The sequence below is a fragment of the Lutzomyia longipalpis genome, chromosome 2, assembly GCF_024334085.1.
Source record: "Lutzomyia longipalpis isolate SR_M1_2022 chromosome 2, ASM2433408v1".
Classification (NCBI taxonomy): Eukaryota; Metazoa; Arthropoda; class Insecta; order Diptera; family Psychodidae; genus Lutzomyia; species Lutzomyia longipalpis.
In genome coordinates, this window is record NC_074708.1 from 167090 (window position 1) to 190147 (window position 23058).

The window sequence follows — 23058 nt, forward strand, 5'->3', positions numbered from 1 at the left end:
TTACTGAATTGCATTACACTTTATTGCCTTAAAAAGTGTTTCTATCCTGCTCTTTTAAACCTTCCATCATCACTTCTTTTGTAGGGATTTTATTTTAACAAAGTAAAATAGCTGTATTTCTCTCTCTCTCTCTCATCTCAATAATAATTAATTAATATACTTAAATATATTGTTAAGTATTACAATGAGGCACTTTGTTTTTTTTTTCTTTGTAACTACTAAATGTAGAGGAAAAATAACAAACAAAAAAACTATTTCAAAGTTCTTTTTGAACGGTACAAAAAACACGGCAAATTCGTTTTATCAATGAATCAAAAAACTTGTTATCATTCTCTTGTTCTTGGCAGTTTTATGAGATTTAAAAAAAAAAGATTGAAATTCATCTCTTGTTCATTTTATCTATATATAATAAGTACTTCTTATAGAAAATTATTATTACATTTATTAAGGAAAAAAAAATATAGAATGAAAATAAATTGTTTACTGGCAAAAAAAATATTCATTTTAAGTTGAAAAAAAAATCTCAATTTGTGGCAAAAAAGACACGCAAATGTAAGTAAATTTGTTCACATTTTATCATCACAAAACTCTTTTTTTTAAGTGCACGGAAAATGCTATATGAATTTTTGAAGAACAAAACCCTCAAAAAGTAATTTTCTTTGCGTGAAAATTCATCTTTTCATCCCTGTTTTGAAGAGATTTCTCTCACGGTAAGAACTTTTTCTTTTTTTTTTCTAAATGAGCATATTTATTCCGTAGAAAATTGTAAATTATTTTTTTTAAGTAAAAATTCACGCTTGACCTTTGTTTTAAACACGCGGACAATTGTTCTTTTCTTTTTCTTACACTAAATTGGCATCCTTGGCCATACTGTAGAAGGCAGATTTCTTATTTTGCAGTAATTCACTCGGTGACGCGAATTCCGTAATGTAGCCACGATCGAGAACAATCACCTTGTCTGAGTCCATAATTGTATTGAGACGATGAGCTATGGTAAGGACGGTGCATTCCTTAAATTCTGTCCGAATTGTACGCTAAAGAAATAATTTTATTAATTGCCTTAACTTCTTTAAAAAAATTAAAAAATAAATAAAAAGATAATCTCACCTGAATGAGGTCATCAGTTTCCAAATCAACAGCTGCTGTTGCCTCGTCGAGAATCAAAACTTTCGTCTTCCTCAGGAGGGCACGTGCAAGGCAAACTAATTGCCTTTGACCCACCGAAAGATTCTCCCCACCTTCGCTGACCTCATGATTGAGTCCCGCAGTTAGACCCTTTACAAAAGCCCTCAAATGAGCATGTTCCAGTGCACGCCACACATCATCGTCCGTATGTGTGTTGAATGGATCCAAATTCATTCGAAGTGACCCGGAAAAGAGTACCGGATCCTGTGGGATAATTGTCAAACGTGACCTCAGCGTATGCAATCCCAATTTGGCGATATCCTGCCCATCAATGTGAATACTTCCGCCAGCAGATTCAATAATACGGAACAGTGACAATGTCAAGCTGGACTTTCCTGCACCTGTGCGCCCAACAATGCCCACCTTCTCCCCACCATCAACGACAAAATTAATTCCACGCAGTACAAGCTCCAATCCCTCGCGGTAGCGTACTTGAAAGTCCCTAAACTCCACTGTTCCCACTTCGGGCCAATTCGTTGGGACTGTTGCATTTGGCAATTCCCACGGGGCTTCCTGCTTTGTCTCCGCATACTCCTTAATCCTTTCCACGGCCACAATATTCGTCTCCACATCCGATGTCATTCGAACAAGCCAATTGAGGGTCTGTGTGATTTGCAGGGCATACGAAACGGACAACCCAACGGAGCCCTCATCGGTACTCTCACGACCCAACACAGCAAAAAGGGCAGCAAAGAGAATTATGAGATTCCCCACCATTTCCAAACGTACCGCCAGCCAACGATTAGCAATGATACTCGGAAAGTAGCACACCTGGTTAAAGTCCACCTTTGCCTCGGACTCTCCAATAAATCTATTCCAGAGAAAATATATTTTAAAAAAAGGAACAAAATTACTTAGATTACATTTTGAAGGGAAACTTTAATAAAAATGAGATTTGAAACTAAGATTAGATTTGATTAGTTTAAAGCTAAATAGATATTACCACACTCAATTAATTATTCAGCTGGATCAATACCATTTTTTTATGAAAATCTTTAAAAAAAATAATAAAATTCTCACCTTTCTTGAACTCCATATGCCCTTATGGTCTGAGCACCTGTGATACTTTCACCAAAATGCGAGTAAATTGGTGATCTTGAGACCGATTCCAGTCTTTTCAATTGCCTATTTGCACAAAGAAAAAATATTTTCTTAAATATTGTTCAATAAAATAAAAATATTTCTAAAGATCAAACCTAGATGTAGCCACGTAGAATCTCTGAACAAAATAGTACAAAAGTCCAATTGGGACGATAACAGCAACAAAGAGTGGTGTTGAAATACTGATTACGACCAGAGTGGCGAGGACCTAGATATTTTTTTTTGTATTTTTTTTTTCAGAATAAATCCATTTTCGAATAAGAGGATGAGAAAAAAAGGAAAAATATTAGAACAAAATAATTCTTAAAAAATATTTTAAAAAATATACATGGAAGTTCATTTTTTAAAGGATCACATCACAAAACAAAGAAAAACTAATATAAAACATCAAGAAAGATCTCAAAACACATAAATTTAAATACTTGATTTACATTCTCTCTCCAGTTTCTTTCTTTTTTTTTTTTGAATAAAAGAGAATTCAACTGACAATGGCTACAAAAACTTATTTTTTTTTAGAAATTATTTTTCTTTGGGAACACAATATCAATTTAAAAAAAAAATACTATAATCCTTATGCCCTAAACTTTAAAGGACCTACATGCTTTTTTTTAAAGGATCTTCTTTATGACACAAATTGATTAAAAAAAAAAGAATAAATTTATTTATTTTTAAAAGTACCTCCATGGCACAAACAATCCAATCAAGCAACAACTCGGGGAGTTTTGTGTCGACAATATCGGTATCTTTTGAAAAACGCGACAAAATTCTCCCCAATGGAGTTGTATCGAAAAACTCCATGGGCAGATGGAGGGCATTTTTAAGGAAATAATTGTGCATCTTAACAGCAGCACTCCAGCAAGCCAGAAGAAGCGTCACATCGAATGCAACTCGTGCAAAAGCTGCAAAATTTTATGGCAGAGACAATAACAAAATATTCTTTCAGATTTTCAACTCATAGACAATTTTTTTTCACCTCTTCAGACTTGAGACTTAAGTCCCTATTGTCTGAAGAAGAAATTTCAAATTTAAATAAAAAAAATGAAGGGATTTGTATGGCTGTGATTTTCTGTCTTTCATTGTATATTGTGTTCCTTTTAAATTAAGGGTTCTATAATTCTTTCTCTTCCTCCTAATAAACAACATCATTGTTAGTAAAATTATTAATTTTTTTGGTGAGTTTTGTGTGTTGAAATACATACGACAAACAAAGCTTTTCTATACATAATAAATCATGTTAGTTTTGTGTAAAAAAAAGTGCGTAAAAAATCTTTTCTTTTAACCAACTTCTTGGTATTAAATACCTCATAGATCACATATAAAATCCCATCAATTAAATAGGGCAGCTCTTGGTCGAGTATGTTAGTATCTTCGGAAAATCTTGATAAAATTCGTCCAATTGGTGTTGTATCGTAGAAAGATGATGGTAAATGCAAAATATTTCTTAGCAATTGCTTATGTATAGCAACAGCTGCCATTAGACCCCCAAGGGCTGGGGCCAAATCAACAAAATACGATACAGCAGCTACAAATATTTTCTTTCTTTAGAACCATGATCACAAGAGGATCATTTCTTTGTTTATTTCTCATTTAATTGTGGGTGCATAATAAAAGTGCAAGTGCGAGTGATTTTAAGTGAAAGAAAAACCACAAACTAAAAAATTTTTAGTCACAAAAATACCTTGTTAGACATTAGACAGACAATTTAGATTTTTTTTTTCTAAGAAAATTATTATTTTTTTATCATGCACAATTTCTTGCTAATAAGAATATGTATACTAAAATTAGAAGAGTCTACAAAGAATAAATTTAACTCTGACAATAAATTCGAGAGAAATATATATTTCAATTGACTTAATTAGCCCTACTCTTCCTTAAGTTGTAATTTAAAAAAAAATAGTTGACGAATTATTATTCAGAGTTAAATTAAATTTATTTGTACACACAGTAATACGATAAAAGAAAAAAAATCACCATTGTCTTTGCAAAATTTTATTACCTATATAGTGGAGAGAATAGGAATGGATTAATTTTAGCTCTTATTCTTATTTTTTTTTGTTTCCAATTTTAATTATTTTTACGTACAAAATAACCCCAAAAAAACCTTTTAAAGTCATTTCATCCTTTATCCTATCGCTGTATGTACAAAATCAGGTGTAAATGAGATATCCTTCTTGAGAACTACATATAAATTTATTTTTTTCAAAAATCCTTCACCCTGTACAGGACTCAGGACGCAATAATAGAGAAATGTTAAACCTAACTGTCCTGAAATAGAATTCAAAGAAAAAAAAAGTTTAATATTAATACCTCAAAGGAAAAATAGTATACAGCACTAATATTCCTTGGCAAAATGGAATCAAGGGTATCAATGTCTTTTGAAAATCGTGCCAATATTCGACCAGTGGGTGTTGTATCAAAGTAAGAAAGAGGAGCCCTCATTGTACCCCATAAAAGAACCTTGTGGAGCCTTTTCGCGGCAAAAAGTGTCCCCATAAGTGGTGTAAAATCCGTGAAGAAGGACATTATTGCTAAAATATAAAATTGAACATTTTTTTTATCTTATTTTTTTTTTGGTGAACTCACAAATTGTTTTAAAAGAATTTTTCTTTTCTTTTTGGTTAAATTTATTCGATTTGTTGCAACGCGAACTGCCTTGACACGCACATTTTGCTCCATAATTGTTTTTCTTATTATGGATTGTTGTACTTTTTTTGCCATTTAAAACATATCTTCCTTTTCATGCACAAACTACGACAACAGGCAAATATAAGAATAACGTGAATTAGTTTAATCTACAGCGTCAATTTGTTAGTATAAATTTAGTTAAAGGATTTTTTTCCAAATGAAATAAAATATACCTCAAAGAGACAGTAAAGGAGTGTACTCAAAATTGGTGGTAAAATCAAATCAATGGATTCGACGTCTTTTGAAAAACGCGCCAATATTCTCCCACTGGGAGTTGTGTCGAAAAATTCATTGGGACACCTCAAAATAGCTGCTAGCATCTCCCCATGGAGCTTAATGGCAGCACTAAGTCCACCCAGGAAGGGCAGGAGATCCGTAATGAATGAGAAAACCCCTAAATAGATGAATTATTCTAAATTGAAATTAATTTATTTCACAATTTTTATTTCTTTTTGGTTTATTTGTGTGTAAATTTATTGACCTTTTTCATCTATCTAACCCAGAAGAGCTTCAAATTGGGGAAAATTTATAGAAAAGTATTTTTTTTTTAATTGGAATTCTTTGAAATATTTCGTTAAATTTTACCTTAAATTGTGAGAAAAAATATTTCTGCTGTGTCTGTGTTTGTAAATTGAAGCTCTTCTGTAAAATTTTAATGAATTACGACAATGTAACATGCACATTTTTTTTAAGTTCAAATGAAGTTAAAAAATGGAGAGAAAATGACGCACCCATCTTTCATTTAGGACATTCTTTTAGCACAGAAATTACATATAGGTTGGGTAAAATATAAAAGCTTTTTTGCTGATTTAATAGCACACTACAGCTCTAAGCACTTAATGCTGAACTTTTATTAGAGATTAAAAAGCTTTAAGTATTTGGAGCTGTAGTATGATGGCCCCTATAATACTACGTGAGTTTGGTTAATTGCGATGCAAAGCTAAAATCTGGCTTAAAAGAATTATTAAAGCTGCAGTCTTAACAAATTAATTAATAAAAAGCTTCCAGCAAACTTTAATTCTATCATATAACTAATGAATTTATTTTTGAATAAAAAACTGAAAGTTTCATCTGAATTTTCTCAGGTTCTGAAGTCTATGGGATAGAACTAAGCCCATCAGAATAAAAAAAGTAATAAAAATTATATTCCAAATTCATCGATCACAAAACATTACAAGCGTTCTATAGATTATTCTCGACAACTTTTTTTTATATCAGTAGGTATTATCAGGACTTTTTTAGTACTTCCTAGAACAAAAAAAAGGAAGCAAAATTCTTCCAGCATAAGCTTAATAAAACATAAAACATGGCAGACAAATAAACTAAACATAATTATTTTTCTCGTGTGTTTAAAATTCAAAAACTTGTGGGGAAGTATTACCTCAAATAAACTATAAATAACGTCAGAAATTTGACGTGGAAGCAAAGAATCAAGGGCATCGACATCTTTAGAGAAACGTGAAAGGATTCTACCGCTTGGGGTCATGTCAAAGAAGACATTTGGACACCTTAAAATGCCCAATAGGAGGGAATTGTGAAGGGCAATCGAAGCACGGAGGGTTCCCAAAAGTGGTGCAAGATCGCTGATGAAGGATGCCATAGCTGGAAGAAAAAGTCAATCATAACGCGTCCAGTTATAAGAGTTGGTGTCCCACAACGTATAGAAGTTAGTTTATGCGTTATAATACGATTTGTGATCAGTATTAGTAGGCAAAGTTGATTTTTTTTGTAAAATTCAGTAATTTGATGCATAAAAATGGTCATATCTCAAGTTCTATAAAACCTACAGAAATTTCTTGACTAGTTATGGAAAGGTATTGAAATAAGCTATAATCTGACATATGTTTCGATACATTTCAAGGTCACCACTAGAACACAAAATGGCGGATTTTTGTTTCACCAAAACAGTTTTTGGCATTTTTTATCATGAAGGAATAGTTCTAGAGGTTTCTGATGTTCTAGAAAGTTGTAGAGTTTTGCAAAACCTTTAATTTGATACCAAGTTGAGCAAAATCGGACAAGCAGTTCAGGAGATATGGCTCTTAGAACTTTTCAAATTCAAGAATTTTTCAAATGGCCATATCTTCTAAACGGCGACATAGATTTTCTTCATTTTCGGACTGGTACAAGATTATTAGTCAGGCTACAACATATCAAAATTTAAAAGATTTGCCTAATGGGGATTCGGAGATATTGCCCCTTAAAGTTAGGCAATTTTTGTTTTTGTTTTTAGCGCCTCTTGCGGACGTTTTTGGAACTTGGAATGTTCTAGACAGTTGTAGGGCTTCTCAATACCTTTCATTTGATACCAAGATGATCAAAATCGGTCAAGCCGTTCTCGAGTTATATTGAAAAAACACTTTTTGCTTTAGGCCGCCATATTTGCTAAACCGCTTGACCGATTTTCGAGTATGAATTGTCGATGAAAACGTCTCACTGAGCTCTACAACATACTAAAATTTCAGACCTCTAGCTGTAAGGGAAGTGGTTGACAGTATTTCAAAATGGCGGATGGCGGCCATCTTGGATTTTGAAAATGCGAAAAAATGAAATTTTACACCCACATTTCTATAGAAAACTTCAAACCCGAAGTCTCTATCTGTTACCGTTCTCGAGCTATAAGGCAAAGTTTGGACCACCGGCAGGCCGGCAGGCCGGCAGGCCGGCCGGATCAAAAATTTTCCACCACCATTTTCGTAATGTGGGATGTCTAAAACGTGCTCATACCAAGTTTGAGCCCGATCTGAGGTGGTCGGTTTTTCCGACGATTACAATACTTGGTGTTGGCCACGAAGTGGAACACCAACTAATTTAATCTAAATCTTCTATATATTTGGACGGAACATCCTATATTTTGGGAATTTGAAAATTTTATGGGTACAGTGAGATTTTTTTTATATTCTATACTTCTTCTTGTAAAAAGAAATCTAATTCTTTTGAACTTAGAATTAAAAAGTGTTAAAGGTTTTTAATAAAAATAATCTGAATAAATCCTGACAGAAATAGTGATAAAATGAATGAATACTAAACACATTTTGAAGGAATTTGCAAAAAATTATGCAAGTATGAAATTATTAAAAAGAAAAAAACTTCATTCAATTTTTCCTAACGAAACAAATTACTAAAATTGATCGAATTCCGTTAATTTTTTAATTTATTTCATCCCAAAATTTCCCCAATACTTCTTTTCTTGGATTCTCTACAATTTCACGTAACAGAAAGCAAGAGAATTTTCCGCAGAAGCTCATAAACGTTTACATGACAAATGCACAAAATTATTTTGAATTTATTTTAACCGAAAATCCTTAGGTAAAATGTGTGTGAGCTTTTACCTCAAAGAAACAATAAACAACATCTGAAATTTGTTTAGGAAGAACTGAATCGAGGGTATCAACGTCTCTGGCGAAACGTGAAAGAATTCTACCACTTGGGGTCATATCAAAAAAGAAATTTGGACATCTCACAACGCCAAATAGAAGTGAATTATGAAGAGCAATGGATGCACGGAGTGTCCCCATAAGAGGTGCAATACCACTGCGACCAGCACTGAGGGATGCCAAGGCTGGAAAAGAAATAAAATTCTCAATATTCCCTTATTTTTCTCAAAGGAAACTTGAACGTTTCTTGCGACACGGCAGACGTTACGGATTTTTTTTCTTGAAGCAAAAGCCTGATAAGTCCTTAACGATAATCAGGATATTCGAGGATATATTTTGATGTAAGAAAATTCCGAGGCGACAGGTAAAAAAATTATTGAAGGACCAAAATGAGAAGCTTCTTATGCGATTATATGAATTGAATGAATTTATGATAGTTTAATTTTATATTCTCAAAGAATTCTTCAAATTACGTATATTTTAAATTTATTCCTAAAAATGATGGTTAATTTATGACTTATTAATTTTAAATTTCGGAACGCCTCTAATCCTATAATGATGATATTTCATTAAATTTTAACAATATTTTATTACAAAATGTTTCCAATCTCTTCATGCAATTTTGTACAAATTATAAGTAAAGAAATCCCAGTTATTTGTGCGTTAGAAAAAAGCTCTCAAATAAGGTTAAAAAAAGCAAAATTCTATGTTTAAAAAAAAAGCTCAAAAGCATTGCGAAAAATCATAAAAAAAGCTCTAAATACGAATAAAATGTTAAAACTACTTCTCTGTTCTTGTCTTTCACATCATTTTCTTGGCAAGTAAAATCTTGTTTCTTGATTTATATTATTTTATAAATCAATTACCCGGAAGATATTGATAATACAGCTTCTTATATTAAATGGCAGGTTTATATCCATTGTGTTCACATCATTTGAGAATCTCGCTAATATCCTCCCGAGTGGTGTTGTGTCAAAAAATTCATTTGGTAGTCTCAGAATGTTTTTTAAAAGTGCCTCGTGCATTTGAATTGTTGCATTGAGACTACCAAGAATAATGGCCAGGGCACCGAAAAAGAAGGCCAAAGCTGGAATTATTTATTTATATTTTTTTGTATTAATTCTTTTTTTTATAATTAATAAAATTAATAAATTGATGAAATCTCAATTCGAATGGAGAAATAATCGAATTACTTGGTAGTTTGTCTCACACGCAACATAATGTTGGAGAAAAATAACATCACTGATTCTTATGCTAAATATGTATAAAAATTCAATAATTAATTTTAATTCGTATTGAAATCTCAACAATTAAAAAAAAATTCTTCTAAAATATTCAATATAAAAAAATGAAAAAATTGATAAATGAAATCTTTAAAAGATTAAACGTTGTCCTACAATACTATTCCATAAGAATATTTTTAATATTTAATTGTGTGGGTAGAAGTGTGTGTGTGTGTGTGTCTCAAAATGAGCAAATACATACTTATAATTCTTTTAAAATTATTAAATCCAATGACTAAACGTGAGCTTTCGAATTAATCTCTTCTTATTCTATTTTAATACAACAACGAAAACAAATTTTAATAATTACGAAATCTCTTCATGCAAAATATCAGAGACATCAAAACTTTAAATAATAATGAAAAAAACAGCAAAAAAAAATAAAAATATCGTGCCAAAGATGCGCTTTGATTACAGAAAAAAGCTTCATAGAAAATTAATGTTTAACTGAACACCAATAGGATTTGTCTATAAAATACTTCTCTGTTTTTGCGCGAATGTGTCGGGTGATTAAAACTTCACATAAATTAATTAAAAAATTACCCGAAAAATATAGACAAGGCAGTTTCTTAAATGAAATCTCAGTTTTGTATCCATTGTGTTCACATCATTTGTAAATCTCATCAAAATCCGCCCAATTGGTGTTGTATCAAAAAATTCATTTGGCAATCTCAAAATATTTCTTAAAAGTTCCTCGTGCATATGAATAGTTGCCCTGAGAGTGCCCAGAATTATGGCCAAGGCACCCAAATAGATGGATAAAACTGCAAAAGTTTTTGCATTAACTTTTTAATAAAAAAAAAGTTTAAAATTGCAATTTTTGATAAAGATTTTTTATAATTGAACGTGTAATGTGGGTTTTATGTATGTACGTAATAGTTTTTTTTGTAAAATAGTAGATCATTTTTGTTAATCAGCAGTTTTGTATTAGAACAAGTATTAAGAATAATTCTTTGCGATTATTTTAAAGAATTCATTAATTTTTAGAAACTAAAAAAGAATCCCAAACTAACAGCAGAATCTTCTAACCAAATTGTTAAGAAAGCAAACCTAAGAGTCGATTTTTGTAGCCATTGTCACGAATTTTGGCTCATCTAGATTCGTTTGTCTTCAACCGTTTATCCTCTATCTAAAATTCTCTATCGAAAAGTGTAGCGGTCAGGGGGTTTAGAAAACAATTAATTTATAAGACAAAACAATTAAAAAAAAAAGAACTTGCCCCAAAGAAGCAAGCAACCCAAGCCCTAAGTGTAGCCGGTAGATCACTATCCACTTCGGAGACATCCTTGCTGAAGCGATTGAGGATCCGTCCAACGGGTGTAACATCGAAAAAGGTCGTTGTCGGTGCTCGCACGACACTTCTCAGCAATTGTGCATGCATAAGACGGGCAGCACTTAGAGCACCCAAATACAGGGACAGTGTCGAAAGAAATACACTAAACACTGATTTGTTTTTTTTTTTCGGTAGTTCAGGAACGATTTTCATTTTTTTTCCAAGGAAAAAAACAACACATAAAGCAACATCAATTTTTTTAAAGAATATAATAAAATATTAAGCTAAAAACTAAACAAATTATCACAAATCACACGCACAGTCAAGAAAATTTTTATCCATACCGAAAGTTTCATTTCTCTTTATTCAAATTACCGAGAGAAAGATTTTTTTTTCAATAGGAGAAACCAATCACCAAGCTTTTGTAACAATAAAGAAATTCCTTGCAGACAGACTACACAGAAAGCTACAATTTTAACTCAATAAAATGATACTCTAGAAAATCCGAAAACAGTCAAAAGCACAAGAAACGAGATGTTGTGACCTTTATGTAAGATCGGAGGAGTAAATCAAGTATTTGTTTTTTCATGGGAATAGATTAATTAAAAGAGAATGGAAAATTAGAAAAGATTTCTCTTCTAACCATTAAAAATTTAACTTTTTTTAAAAAATATTTTGGGCTTGGAAAAAAAATCTATCAATTTGCATGGGATTCGAACGAACAATCCTTTGCTTCACAAATTGACGCGTTTACCGATTGACCCAAAAACTAAAGAAATTATGCCCAATGCTCAATATTCAAAAGAAATTAGATGAGAAATCCTCTTCAAGGGGAAAGAGTAGAAAAATCTTATAAAAGTAAAAACTGAAAATATTTCTTTTTTTTTACCGAGAAAAACATGAATAGCCAAGAACGGATGACCTGATGATACGTCCAAATAGAAGGTAAATTTTGGAAGAAAAAAATATATCATTACTTCCTTTTGTTTTCAAAGAAAAGCTGAGAAATATTTTTTTTTAGAGAAAAATGAAAACTTTTTGAATGTAAAAAGAAATAATTCCGCTACCTGAGGCAATATGTTATCAACCACATCCACATCTTTTGAGAAGCGATTCATTATCCTCCCCATTGGTGTCACGTCGAACAACTCCATTGCCCAACGAAGGACATTTGAGAGCAATAAAATGTGCATGTCACGAGCCGCATAGAGACATCCAAGCGCCATTATAAGGGACGCCAGCAAGTTTGTTAAAGCTAAATTGTTTTTTTTTTATAATATAATTATACTTTTTCTTTTTTTTATTATTTTGGTTGTTTACTCTTACTTCCAAGAAAAGTGTGCATATTTTTGTTAAAAAAAAATTGCAAAAAGTGTTTAATGTTGTGTTATTGATAAATGAATTTAAAAGAAGAGAAATAAGAATAATAGAGTCTGCTAATGTTCAATGATTGATGATTTTGGTTTAGAAACAAAAAATGAATTTAAAAAAAAAGAAGAAATAGTGAATGAAAGAAATTAGACACATTATTGATGAAAAAACTGCTACACTTATCGATTTTTGAGACACTATTTTTGCAAGATATCATTATTATTTATTTATTGGTGTAAAATTTGGGAAATTTATGATAAAATAAATGTTATAAAATATCTTTTGAATGGCAATCAAAATTATACTGTAAATAAAATAAATTTAAAATAGTGTCTCTTTATAAATGATGAATAAATTCCTATGGTAAACAAGTAGAATGATTCAATAAATGGAATCACTTTGTAAAATTAATTCTTCGCTTATTTAAAAAAAAACCGTTAACAATTTCCTGTTTAATATAATGATTCGCTTCGTTGTTATACAAAAATTAAAGTAAAACTAAAAATAAAAAGAACTTTTAATCATCCAAAAAAATGGAAAGAAGGGAAGAACAAAGACATTCTTCTAAAGCATAATGCAAGCAACATGCCTTAATGCAATATTTTATGCATTTTTACCTATACTAAAAAAACCGAGTACCTCTAAAGGAGCTAAAACATGAGCACTAAATGGAAATCTTTTCGAAAGGAATTGCATTAAAATTCTCGAAGAAAAGGAAAATAAAATAGTTAAATAAATAAAGAAGAAAATCTTAAAGTTGAAGAGAAATAAATTCACTCACTTTTCTCTCATAAATTAATCTAAATTATTTTCTATTATTTTAATATGGGCGCCTAAACTGATGATTAATGAATTTTTGTTTTGTGTGAATGGACTTTTTTTTCTGTGTATTTTGGGTGCAGCAGGAGAGGAAATAATTCACTATTTTTATTTTCTCCCTCTCACTGTGTCTTGTGTTCGATAAAATGCAGTAAAAAAACATCTTCTGAGGATATTAATTTTCGACTTACCTTGTCCAGCTCCAAGAGCTCCATAGACACCCAAGTACATGTCTCGTGTTCCCGTATCATTGCCTGCATTTGGATCCGTTGACCACCGTGCAAGCCAAATATTGGAACCAATTGAAAAGCCTTGGAATACCATGTTGAGGAAGATTGTTGTCACAGACAAGAGTAGACCAATACTTCGGAGGTAGTGCTTGTACACTTCCCACTTTACACTTCCCGTCTCCGACTTTTCTTGCTCAATCAATTTTTCCTTTTCCTTCGCATTACCATCCTTCTTCTCTGGCGTTCGACGCCTCAAAACACTCCCATCTGTTGATACTTCAGAATTTCTTCTTGATGATGATGTATCGTGAATTGATCTTGAAAGGAAATTTTAAAGAAATTTTATTAATCTTTAATACCTTAACTAGTTTTGGGAGAATGCAAAAAATTAAATCAGTTTAATATTAATTCTTTTACGGAGTTGTACTCAAAAAGTTCTTAAATCTTTTTAAGTAAATAAATTTTCTTTTAATAAATTTTAAAATGTGAAAAACATTTCCATTCTCCTACTACTTGTATAGCTCATGTTTTTATCTACAAATAAATACGGAAGCCAAAATGATAAGAATTCTCCGAATTTATGCATTTATTCGCTACATTATAAAGCCATGAGCTTTAAAGTTTGTGTGATAACGAAATGCAATAAATTTCATTATGAAAAGAAACAACCAAATAAATAAGAGATGCAACTTACCCTGTTTCAGAATTACTCTCACTACGTGATCTCTGACTAATGGCTCTCTCCAATTTCCCCCGCAATTCCTCATCAACCACCGTGGATTCCAATTGTTGCTTCAACTCATCCAATTTATCATCTTCCGGAGTGTTTTCTTGTAAATGCTGAATGAGGAATTCCGCAAAGGCACCTTTCTTATTTAGCAATTCCTGATAGGCACCTGATTCGGAAATTTCTCCATCTTTCAGCACATAGATATAGTCAACATCGGGTAAGTAGGTAATTCCATGCGTAACAAGGAGACGCGTCTTCTTTGCCAACATCCCACTACGTCCGACAACTTGCTCAAAAATATGTTTCCCAACGTGCGAATCAACAGCACTCAGGGGATCATCGAGGAAGTAAATGTCAGCATCATTGTACACAGCTCTCGCCAGGGAGACTCTCTGCTTCTGTCCACCCGATAAATTTATTCCTTTCTCCCCAATTTCCGTTTGATCACCCCCCGGAAGCATATCAATGTCTGGCTTTAAGGCACACGCTTCAATTACACGCTCATACCGTTTCCTATCCATTGGCTTGCCAAACAAAATATTATCCTGAAGGGTTGCATTCTGAATCCACGCCTGTTGGGACACATAGGCAATTGTCCCATTAATTGTTACCCTCCCCATTAACTTCTCCAATTCACCCAGGTACGCAGATACCAAGGAACTCTTTCCTGATCCCACTGTACCCACAACAGCTACAACTGTTTGCTTCTCCACACGCATATTAATATCCCTGAGAACAGTTTCATCGCCACCCCATGAAAATTGACCATTTTCAATCACAAGAGCTGCATCTGTGTACAGAAAAAATTGCATTTAAATTCTAATCTTTAAAATTTCTTCTTCTTTTTTTTCCAACAACTTACTTTCTTTTGGTTCTTGTTGAACATTAGTTGGATCCAATTCTTCAGAATTCATAAATTTATTTATTCTCTTCACCGAAACGCTTGTCTATTTATTAAAATGAGAAAGAAAGAAAAAGGGAAAAAAGGTGTGTGTAAAATATTCTTCAAAAGCACTAAGCTTTTTGCAAACTTTCCAAAAAGTATTGTTAGATTGTTTATAAATTTGAAAATTTAAGAAAATATTCATTTTAAAAGCTTTTTAAAAAAAAACGAACCACTAAAAATTAAAAAAAAAAACAATACTTTTTAGTAAGTATTTTATCTTTTATTCTGATATTTTTATCCATGATAAATATTGCAAATAGACTAATTTTAAATTTTAAAAAGAATGATAATCAAGATATTTATTTTAATTGGCTAAATTATAATAATTATCCTAGAATTAAATATAGAAAATTATTTTTATTTATATACTTTTTAATTATCAGACTCTAAAGTTTTTTTTAAGTCTAACAAAAACTAAACCAACATGATCCAAAGTGAGCTCACACTTGCCCGGGGGCTTGACTAATAAAACAAAAATTGTTCACTTGTAAAAAAATAAATATCTTGATTATTAGCCAACGTCCAATCGTGCTGTTAAAGTTTTATCTAATTTAAACATTCCACCAATTTGCTGATGTGCCTGTTCATCAACACACAAACTCTGTGTTCATATGCCATTCAATACAACTTTGCATTGAGTCTTTCGTCATTTAAATGAATTTTAATACATAATTGAATCTCCTTCTTAAGAAGAATATTTCAGCGATTAATAAACACCCGAATTAACTTCCTGGACTGTATTCTCTAAGAGTGAAAAACTCTCGTGATAAACTCCCGTAAGATTTTCCCGGTTTTCACGTTTCTTTAATACGCTAAAGCCTTCAGGAGTTTATCACGGGAGTTTTTCACTCTTAGAGATTTCATGCCTTGGAGAAGCAACGATACCAAGTTGTTTTGAATGGAAGAGTTTGAAGGGAAATTTTGAAGGAAGGATAAAGAGAAAATAATTTTTTTTTGTTGGGAAAGTCCTACTTACTTGAACCATATTAGAAATCAGCATAGGAAGCATGGACAGAGGGAAACGTAAAATGTTGAATAGTGAGAGTGAAACGAAAGCCGTGGATGCGTCCAAAACATTAGCCTCATCTACCAAAACATACGTAGCGAATGTGATTAAAGCCACCTGAAGTTAATTTACGTTGTACACATTATTTTTCTTTTGCTCTCGTGTTAATTTCACACTTTTCGCAATTTTTTTCTAGTTCATCTCAATTCACTTTTCCTCTTCACTCATAAAATCATTTTTTTTGGATGACAAAAAAATCTTTTTAATGTCATAGTTTAGCAACTCTTTTTTTTTGCCCTTCAACATGTGGATGATTCATAGGTGATTTATGTGCAAAAAAAATTTTTCACTTAATTCCCGCAGGAAAAAGAGAAATAGATAAAAAGAAAAATAGAGAAAGTGGATAAAAAAAATCACCAGAAAAAGGGTGGAAGAAGTGAAGGTAGCAAACCCAATAAATTTTATTTTTAAATCTAATTAAATAATAATTTAGAAAATAATAAGTTTTTTTTGCTTTGTACCTCGACCATGTAAACGATTAACATGGGCAAGAGGGCCAGAGGTAATCGAATGATATCAAACAGAGTCAAACAGACGAAGGCTTTTTCCGGTGTCAGGATGTTTTCATCTCCAGAATACACATAAGTTGCAAATGTAACTATGGCCACCTTTTTATATAACAACTCATTGATAAATTAATAAAATACGATTTATGAGAAAATGATTTGAGGAAAAAAGGCAAATTTTAAATTCCTTCTATTTTGCAAAAGGACAACAAGTGGCGCAATGGTTAAAGGACTCATAGTTTGCGCCCAAGAAATCATTGGTTCGAATACAGAAGAGGCAAAAACATAAAAATTTTATTTTATAATTGTTTTTTTTTACGATTTAACAGGCAATAAAAGTAATTGACGAATTTTGTCTTTCTTGCAATAAAACACATACATATAAAATTTATTATGACAAAATAATGAAAATTAAAATTAAAAATATTCGCAAAAAAAATAGAAGGAATTTTTCCAGTAATATTTGGCACAAGGAAGAGAGAATTGAAGTAAAAATAAAATGAAAGAAAATCAAATGGAATACATTACCAAAAATGGTGCGCAGGACCAGATGAATGATGTCCCAGCATTGAGGTAGGCTTGCTCCTTAAGTACCTGCACCTCCCTCTCACGAATACTTAGCACTTGTTTCTCAAAACTCGGCTCCCACGCATACAACTTGAGCACCTTTATTCCACTTAACACTTCATTCATGAGCTTCACGCGCTCATCTTTATTCTTCATTTGCCGAATTTGCAGAGTTTTCACTTTATTCGCAATAACACTATTCACTGGGATGAGAATTATCATCACAGCCAATCCCGCAAGGACGGATGGCCCGAGGATGTCCCACAGGAAGTACAGGGCTAAGGCAATTTGCAGTGGTGCTGACCAAATCATATTAATGTAAGCCGTTAAATCCATAAATCTCTGTGCATCCACTGCCATGAGATTAACAATTTCACCCACAGTTGACTCCTTTCGGGCACTGTTTGATAGCACCAGAGCCTTCCGGTAAATCGCCGAAATGAGCGCTGTGCGAATACGAAGGCCCACAAAGAACATCCTGTTGAAGTATTGTGCCAGGAAGAGAGTCTGCGTTGAGGCGACAACAAAGAGGAGCACGGCATAGAAGATACCCTTCCAATCCTCCTCTGGATTCTCATCCCCAGACGTACCGACGAAGTTAATGAGCAATCGTAGAACTTGCGGACTCACAAAGGTCAAAATATCTTGGAAAAGTTTCAGCATTGCCCCAAAGAGGAATGTTGGACCGAATGCTTTTACAATTGCGGGCAAAATTGAAGCTGTTTTCCTCTCTTTGGGCTTCGTGAAGTTCACACTGGCTGAATCCTTGGAGAATGTTGCCTTCGGTGGGGTTGGTTTGTTCTTCTCAGCCGTCTTTGCGAGTGTTTTATTCCAGTATTTGGCAAAGAGTGGCATCACCTCCTTGGCTGAGTCTTCAGGCTTCATATTCCACAAATCACTATTCTCCAATGGCTTCCGGAAGCCTTGCCATGCAAGTGGATCGAACCACGCAAAGAACATTCGTGAAAGGAAGCTTGCCGATAATTCCGGACAAGGTTTCTGCAAAAAAAAATTGTTAATGAATAAATAATTTTTTTTCTTATCAATGCGTGTTAAATTGTAACAAAATGTGAATGAATGTGTTATCATAACAAAAAATTATTCATAATTCCCTGATAAACTGTTGATAGAGAAAGAATGAAACTCATTCTGCATGCGCTTCCCTATCAAATCACGCCCTAAAGCGTGTACGGGATAAGAAATACATTTTGAGCTTCAGAAAGCAGTGGTTGTGCCTTTTGAAAATGACGTAAAGGTATATTGCAAAAAAAAACAAATAAACAGAATGATAAGAACACTTCTTACCTCATCCTTATCGTAATTCGTCACCCGCGGAGGTTTATCGGCAAAGCAATTAAGAAGAAACATCTCACAGACAAATGTGAAGTAAATCATGAAGCTGACATATCGATATTCAGCCCATGAATCCTCAATTCCCAGGGTGGATCTCATATTGCTGTTGCGCACCTCAGACCTACACTGTGGGATGGCGAAGATCATGAGGAAAAACCAAAACAGCCACAGCAATCCTGATGTTTGTAAGCCGTGTTTCTTGTTGTAGAACATGAGAACACCCGCAAGTACCTGAAAGAGTAAATAATCCCATTATTAGAAAGCCCAGATAACTTCCGGAATGTTTTCTATTAGTGCTTACAAATGATGCAATTTTTATGACAGGCGTGTAGAAGTGAACAGCAAAGACTTCAGCATCCTCCTGAATCACAATAGCCTTTATGAGGTCCACAGTGGTGAGAATAACAAGGGCACAGGTCACGGCGACTTTGGCTGCATTGAGGAAGCCCCAGGGAATATCGCGATTCCGACTCGAGCGAATGTAGTAGATTTCAATGAGGGAGAAGGCCCACAGGAAAACGCATGGGGCCCAAATAAGTACAGTCTGCTGGAAACATGGGGTTAAATCTGGTTCATTGGTGTGCCAAGTTAAATTGGCATCCTGCAAGGAAAATAAGAAATTCCAAATTGACCACAAAGTTCCTTCTGGTGAGAAGAGAATGTCTCGGAAATGAGGTTAGGATACACCCTCATTTAATGAAAATTAAATAAATGCATTGCATAACAGTGCCAAGCTTTCAAGTTATCCCTTTGAAAGTATTTTTAATCATTTTCATGAGAGATTGAAGATTTTTTATTTGAGAAAATGCGAGAAAAATAACTCACCCAAAAATCCGAACCGCAAAATTCGTCCATAATTCCTGCACTTGACCTATTGGATGAAATTTTCATAATGTCATGAAATTTTACTGAAAAATTCTATATTTTTTTATTTACAATGAAACTTTGAATTATACAAAATATCTTGAAAAATTCACGTAAAAGACAATGGGGTGAAGCTATTGTATAAATTGAGATAAGCAGTATCAGTGGACAAGAAATTGAAGAATAATGTGTATAATAAAAAAAAAAAAACATTCTTATTCGAAGACCATTGAAAAAAAAATATCTTGATTCTGTGAAATATCTTAAATAAAATTAATATAAAAGCATTGAAAATTATAGAGAACGTGAAATACTCAAGATCTTACAAATAAAAAGAAAGTATTTATTTCAATACACTTCTGAAATTTTGTATTTTTTGCAAAATTTCATGAAGCTTTGCGAAACCCCTCGATGTGTGTGAAGTGAACTTGACCGCAGCTGTCAAAAAACAACACACAACAGCAGTGCGAAGAATAAACTTTTTCTGTTCCAACAAAATTTACCACAAAAACACATTAAAAACAACTTGCGGAGTGTGCTAAGAAGTGCAAAAGATGTCCAGTAAGAAGAATAGAATATTTTTAGATTCGGATTCATCAATTCTCGAGGAGAATTTGCGTTTTGTCAAGGTAAACTACTTTCTAACCTCACTTTTTTTTTCTCTTTTGTGCTTTTGCCTCTTTTGCCTTTCTGGCTGTATAAAATCTTATAGGAAAATATATTTTTTCTCGTCTCTCTAGAATGACTTGGAAGAGGAGATCAATACAATTTTTGGACAACCAGATGCTAATTTGCTTCCACAGGCGGGCGCACAGTATAAAATTGTGAAACCCAAGGCAGGTGAGTGACACTGAACTTTTGAATAAATCCGGGAGTAAGAATTTTTGTTCACAAAGCACACGCGCCCCATGAAATTTCGTCACAATGTGTCTACCAGGCGTGTCCACCAATAGAGCTAATTGATTGTTATATGGTGAGAAATTATCAGCTAAAGAATTGATAAAGCTGGTTTTTTAAATCACTCAAAATTGCTGGTTGCAAAGTTAAATTTTTGTGCAGGAAAGTTGTCTTAATTAGCAAGCAATTTGATTTGCTTATTGTGAGATTCTCTCTGTCTAAAGGCACATTATCACTGCTTGTCGCAATTATCTGTTTATCCCCCGCTTTATGTCGCGGAAAAGGTGACAAAGCATTTTCTCTCACAGGTAGAACAGACACAAATGTGTGGGAAGATAGATCGATAAAAATATTTGAGAACACACAAGTAGTAGAAGGAAAAACTCCACATGTCAAGGTAGTTTGTATGCGGGATGATTTAAAAGAGATTCAATTTAACGATTTACCGAATAGAAATCAATCAATGCATTCATTCATTCCCTCACAATTGAATGGCAAACAATGTGTGAGAAAAAATGGGAAGATTTAATCAGAATCAATTAATTCTTCTTTCCAACCAATACCGACGACAATTCGCCCTCAATAACATACCATACATTGGATGAAGTTTTAGATAAAAGGCCATCTTATCAGTGGAAAATATATGTAGGTAGGTACAATCGTCACTCATTGTAGCGATTCTCATACACATGGCAAAAAAATCCCAACTGTCGGTTTATTTATTTGAGCAAAAAAAAGAGACGACAAAAAAGACCAAAAGAGTATTCAAATTTCACAATCATATGCAAGGCAGAAGCACAAAATCATCATCTCTGTGGCACTTGAAGATGTAGGAATTATACAACAAGATTTTCACGTTGGGAGTTCTCTACATATTTCTCTCAAAAAGTATCCAGCAACTTCCTCATTTCAAGAATATTTCCAAAGAAGGGAGATGATACGAAAAAAAGCAACAATGAGTGGAAAAAAGGTGGACAAAAAGGTGAAGATTCACAGAGATGCTGCGCTTGTAGAAGTTAAAAAAAAATGAGCAAAAAATCACGGATTTGTGGCTTTTCGGGAACAGGTTTTAAGAATTTTTTCACCTTTTTTTCTGAAGCACAAAATTAACTTCAAGCAAGAACACACACCGTGTACCAACTCAGGTGTCTTTAAATTATTTTATTCATTGAAATATGTTGCCTAAAGTAAAATCTAAAGAAAACTTAGAACATAACCGGTAAAGGTCATCGTTAAAGAACAAAAAACTTCTAGAAAATTATACTTTTTGTTGACTCATTGTCACAATTTCACAATATTATATCAAATTCATCTGAGAATAACACAAGACAGGAACTAAACGTTTAATGATTGTTGAACCTTTTCAAGATCACTTCTAAAACCAATTCAAGAGATAAGAAAATCGCAAATTAAAACACCTCAATTGAGCCACTCTTTAATCATGATTTTTTATCCATGGCGTGTGTGTTGAATTAAAGTAACAAAAAAAATGAAAAATGACGAGAGGAAGCCAGAGAATAATAACGTCACTGATTCTTTTGCTTCTCTCGCACACTCATTGAGACACAATGTTCTTCAATTGGAATTTGTGTGTGGAAACGCACCAGATAGTGGATTCAGATCAATTAAATCAACCCAAAATTATACGCGCTTTGGAAGACACATAAAAAATATCAATATGTGGGTCTTTTAAAGTGAAAATTATGTGTATACAACATTGAAGCACTTTCTCACCAATTTTTTCCCCACCACTTTATTTAAGAAACCCACAAGTAGCGACGAAAAGCTAACCAAGAAGATTTCTGGGAAGCTTCCAAACGTATCCGTTGCTCAAGAGTAACTGACTGAGTGTGGTTGGAGTCAATGTGAATGATATTGTGAAGGTCCCCCCCATTGAATATCACTCCATTCCGTGTAGTAGTTGTGGCGGGGCACGATAAGAAGCTTCAAGAATGCTCTTTTAGTTGAAATTATTGTTATTTTAATTAATCCTTTTATGACCTTTATGATATAAAAGACGGTTTTGTGAGGTCCTTCCCGGATTAGTTTTTGTATTCCTTTTACCACCATTTTTTTCAATTATTTCAAATCTTTGTGATTCCAGCGTTATGCTAACTTCTTTTTATAGGATTTTTTTAAAAAATGATTTGACTAAAATACTGAGACAGCAAAAATTTCATTTAAGGGATTTTGCAGTAACGCTTAAAAATGTGAAAAATTAATTCATTTTGATATACATATATTTAATAAATTCCCTCTTCATCCAATTAATTATTTTAAATTACTATTTTGTATCTTTAAGTTAGGTACATTATTTATCGTTTACTGATACAACTAATGAGGGGATTGTGTAAGAAGAGAAAAATACCAATACATTCGTTCGTATAAAGTATATCGAAATTCATCATGTTTGCCGGCAAAATAAGACTCTCTTCTCGGAGACACTTTGCCGGAGAATAATCACGCGAATGCCACTTTAATTACAAACTTACAACAATCGAAAAAAATAAACTTGTATGTAGGTAGGTATCTGTACTACATATTCCCAGAAAGATTTTCTTTACAGACAAAACCATTGAGGGTCACACATACTTCCCCCTTATAAAATTACTAATTGAACACCACCACCCAAGAACCCTCGGACTCGGAAGGCAACAACAAAAATAAGTTATATATGAAATATTTGAGGGTACAATCCCTCCAGGTAAATTACCTGAAATTTGTGTATCTCTTTCTCGTATTTGGCTGTACAATCAACATGATTTTTCATTGGTTCACTCGGTGAAGACAGGAGGTCAGAATTTT

At 33.0% G+C, this 23058-nt stretch overlaps 3 protein-coding genes across 15 annotated transcripts in view; 2 read left to right on the forward strand and 1 right to left on the reverse strand.

Moving 5' to 3' along the window:
• On the reverse strand, positions 1–22100 carry LOC129791153 (multidrug resistance-associated protein 1). 8 transcript variants are annotated; one of them, XM_055829153.1, is made up of 15 exons: positions 21988–22100; positions 19318–19363; positions 18794–19093; positions 18445–18723; positions 17101–18138; positions 15977–16123; positions 14917–15001; positions 14019–14844; positions 13286–13641; positions 11972–12159; positions 11794–11826; positions 2382–2494; positions 2206–2310; positions 1108–1996; positions 1–1034 (listed from the first exon to the last, which is right to left on the reverse strand). In XM_055829153.1, the coding sequence occupies exons 2-15, from the start codon at positions 19345–19347 to the stop codon at positions 843–845; spliced, it is 4581 nt and encodes a 1526-aa protein (XP_055685128.1). In that variant the 5' UTR covers positions 19348–19363; positions 21988–22100; the 3' UTR covers positions 1–842. The 8 variants fall into 8 exon arrangements, with proteins under 8 accessions (XP_055685128.1, XP_055685130.1, XP_055685131.1 ...); XM_055829155.1 differs by lacking the exons at positions 11794–11826; positions 11972–12159 and adding an exon at positions 2965–3185; XM_055829156.1 differs by lacking the exons at positions 11794–11826; positions 11972–12159 and adding an exon at positions 4594–4814.
• The window catches only part of LOC129791160 (ethanolaminephosphotransferase 1), a 245240-nt gene that overhangs the window by 135400 nt on the left and 86782 nt on the right, over positions 1–23058 (forward strand). The window lies entirely within an intron of this gene.
• The window catches only part of LOC129791155 (protein madd-4), an 85283-nt gene continuing 81917 nt past the window's right edge, over positions 19693–23058 (forward strand). For 3 of the 6 annotated variants that reach the window (XM_055829162.1, XM_055829166.1, XM_055829171.1), the window contains exons 1-2: positions 19695–19985; positions 20097–20196. In XM_055829162.1, coding sequence (XP_055685137.1) covers positions 19911–19985; positions 20097–20196 — 175 coding nt within the window. In that variant the 5' untranslated portion in view covers positions 19695–19910. Of the gene's footprint in view, positions 19986–20096; positions 20197–23058 lie in introns of all 6 variants that reach the window. The other 3 variants (XM_055829164.1, XM_055829163.1, XM_055829165.1) reach the window with 2 other exon arrangements.

What these genes read in the sequence shown, in the direction of transcription:
- LOC129791153 (XM_055829151.1), bottom strand. Translation starts at nt 19,347, where the DNA reads ATGGACGAATTTTGCGGTTCGGATTTTTGG. An exon ending in GAGAGTAATTCTGAAACAGG is followed by an intron (nt 13,642 to 14,018) that starts GTAAGTTGCATC and finishes TTTCCTTTCAAG; the next exon opens with ATCAATTCACGATACATCAT. An exon ending in TTCTACGTGGCTACATCTAG is followed by an intron (nt 2,311 to 2,381) that starts GTTTGATCTTTA and finishes TTGTGCAAATAG; the next exon opens with GCAATTGAAAAGACTGGAAT.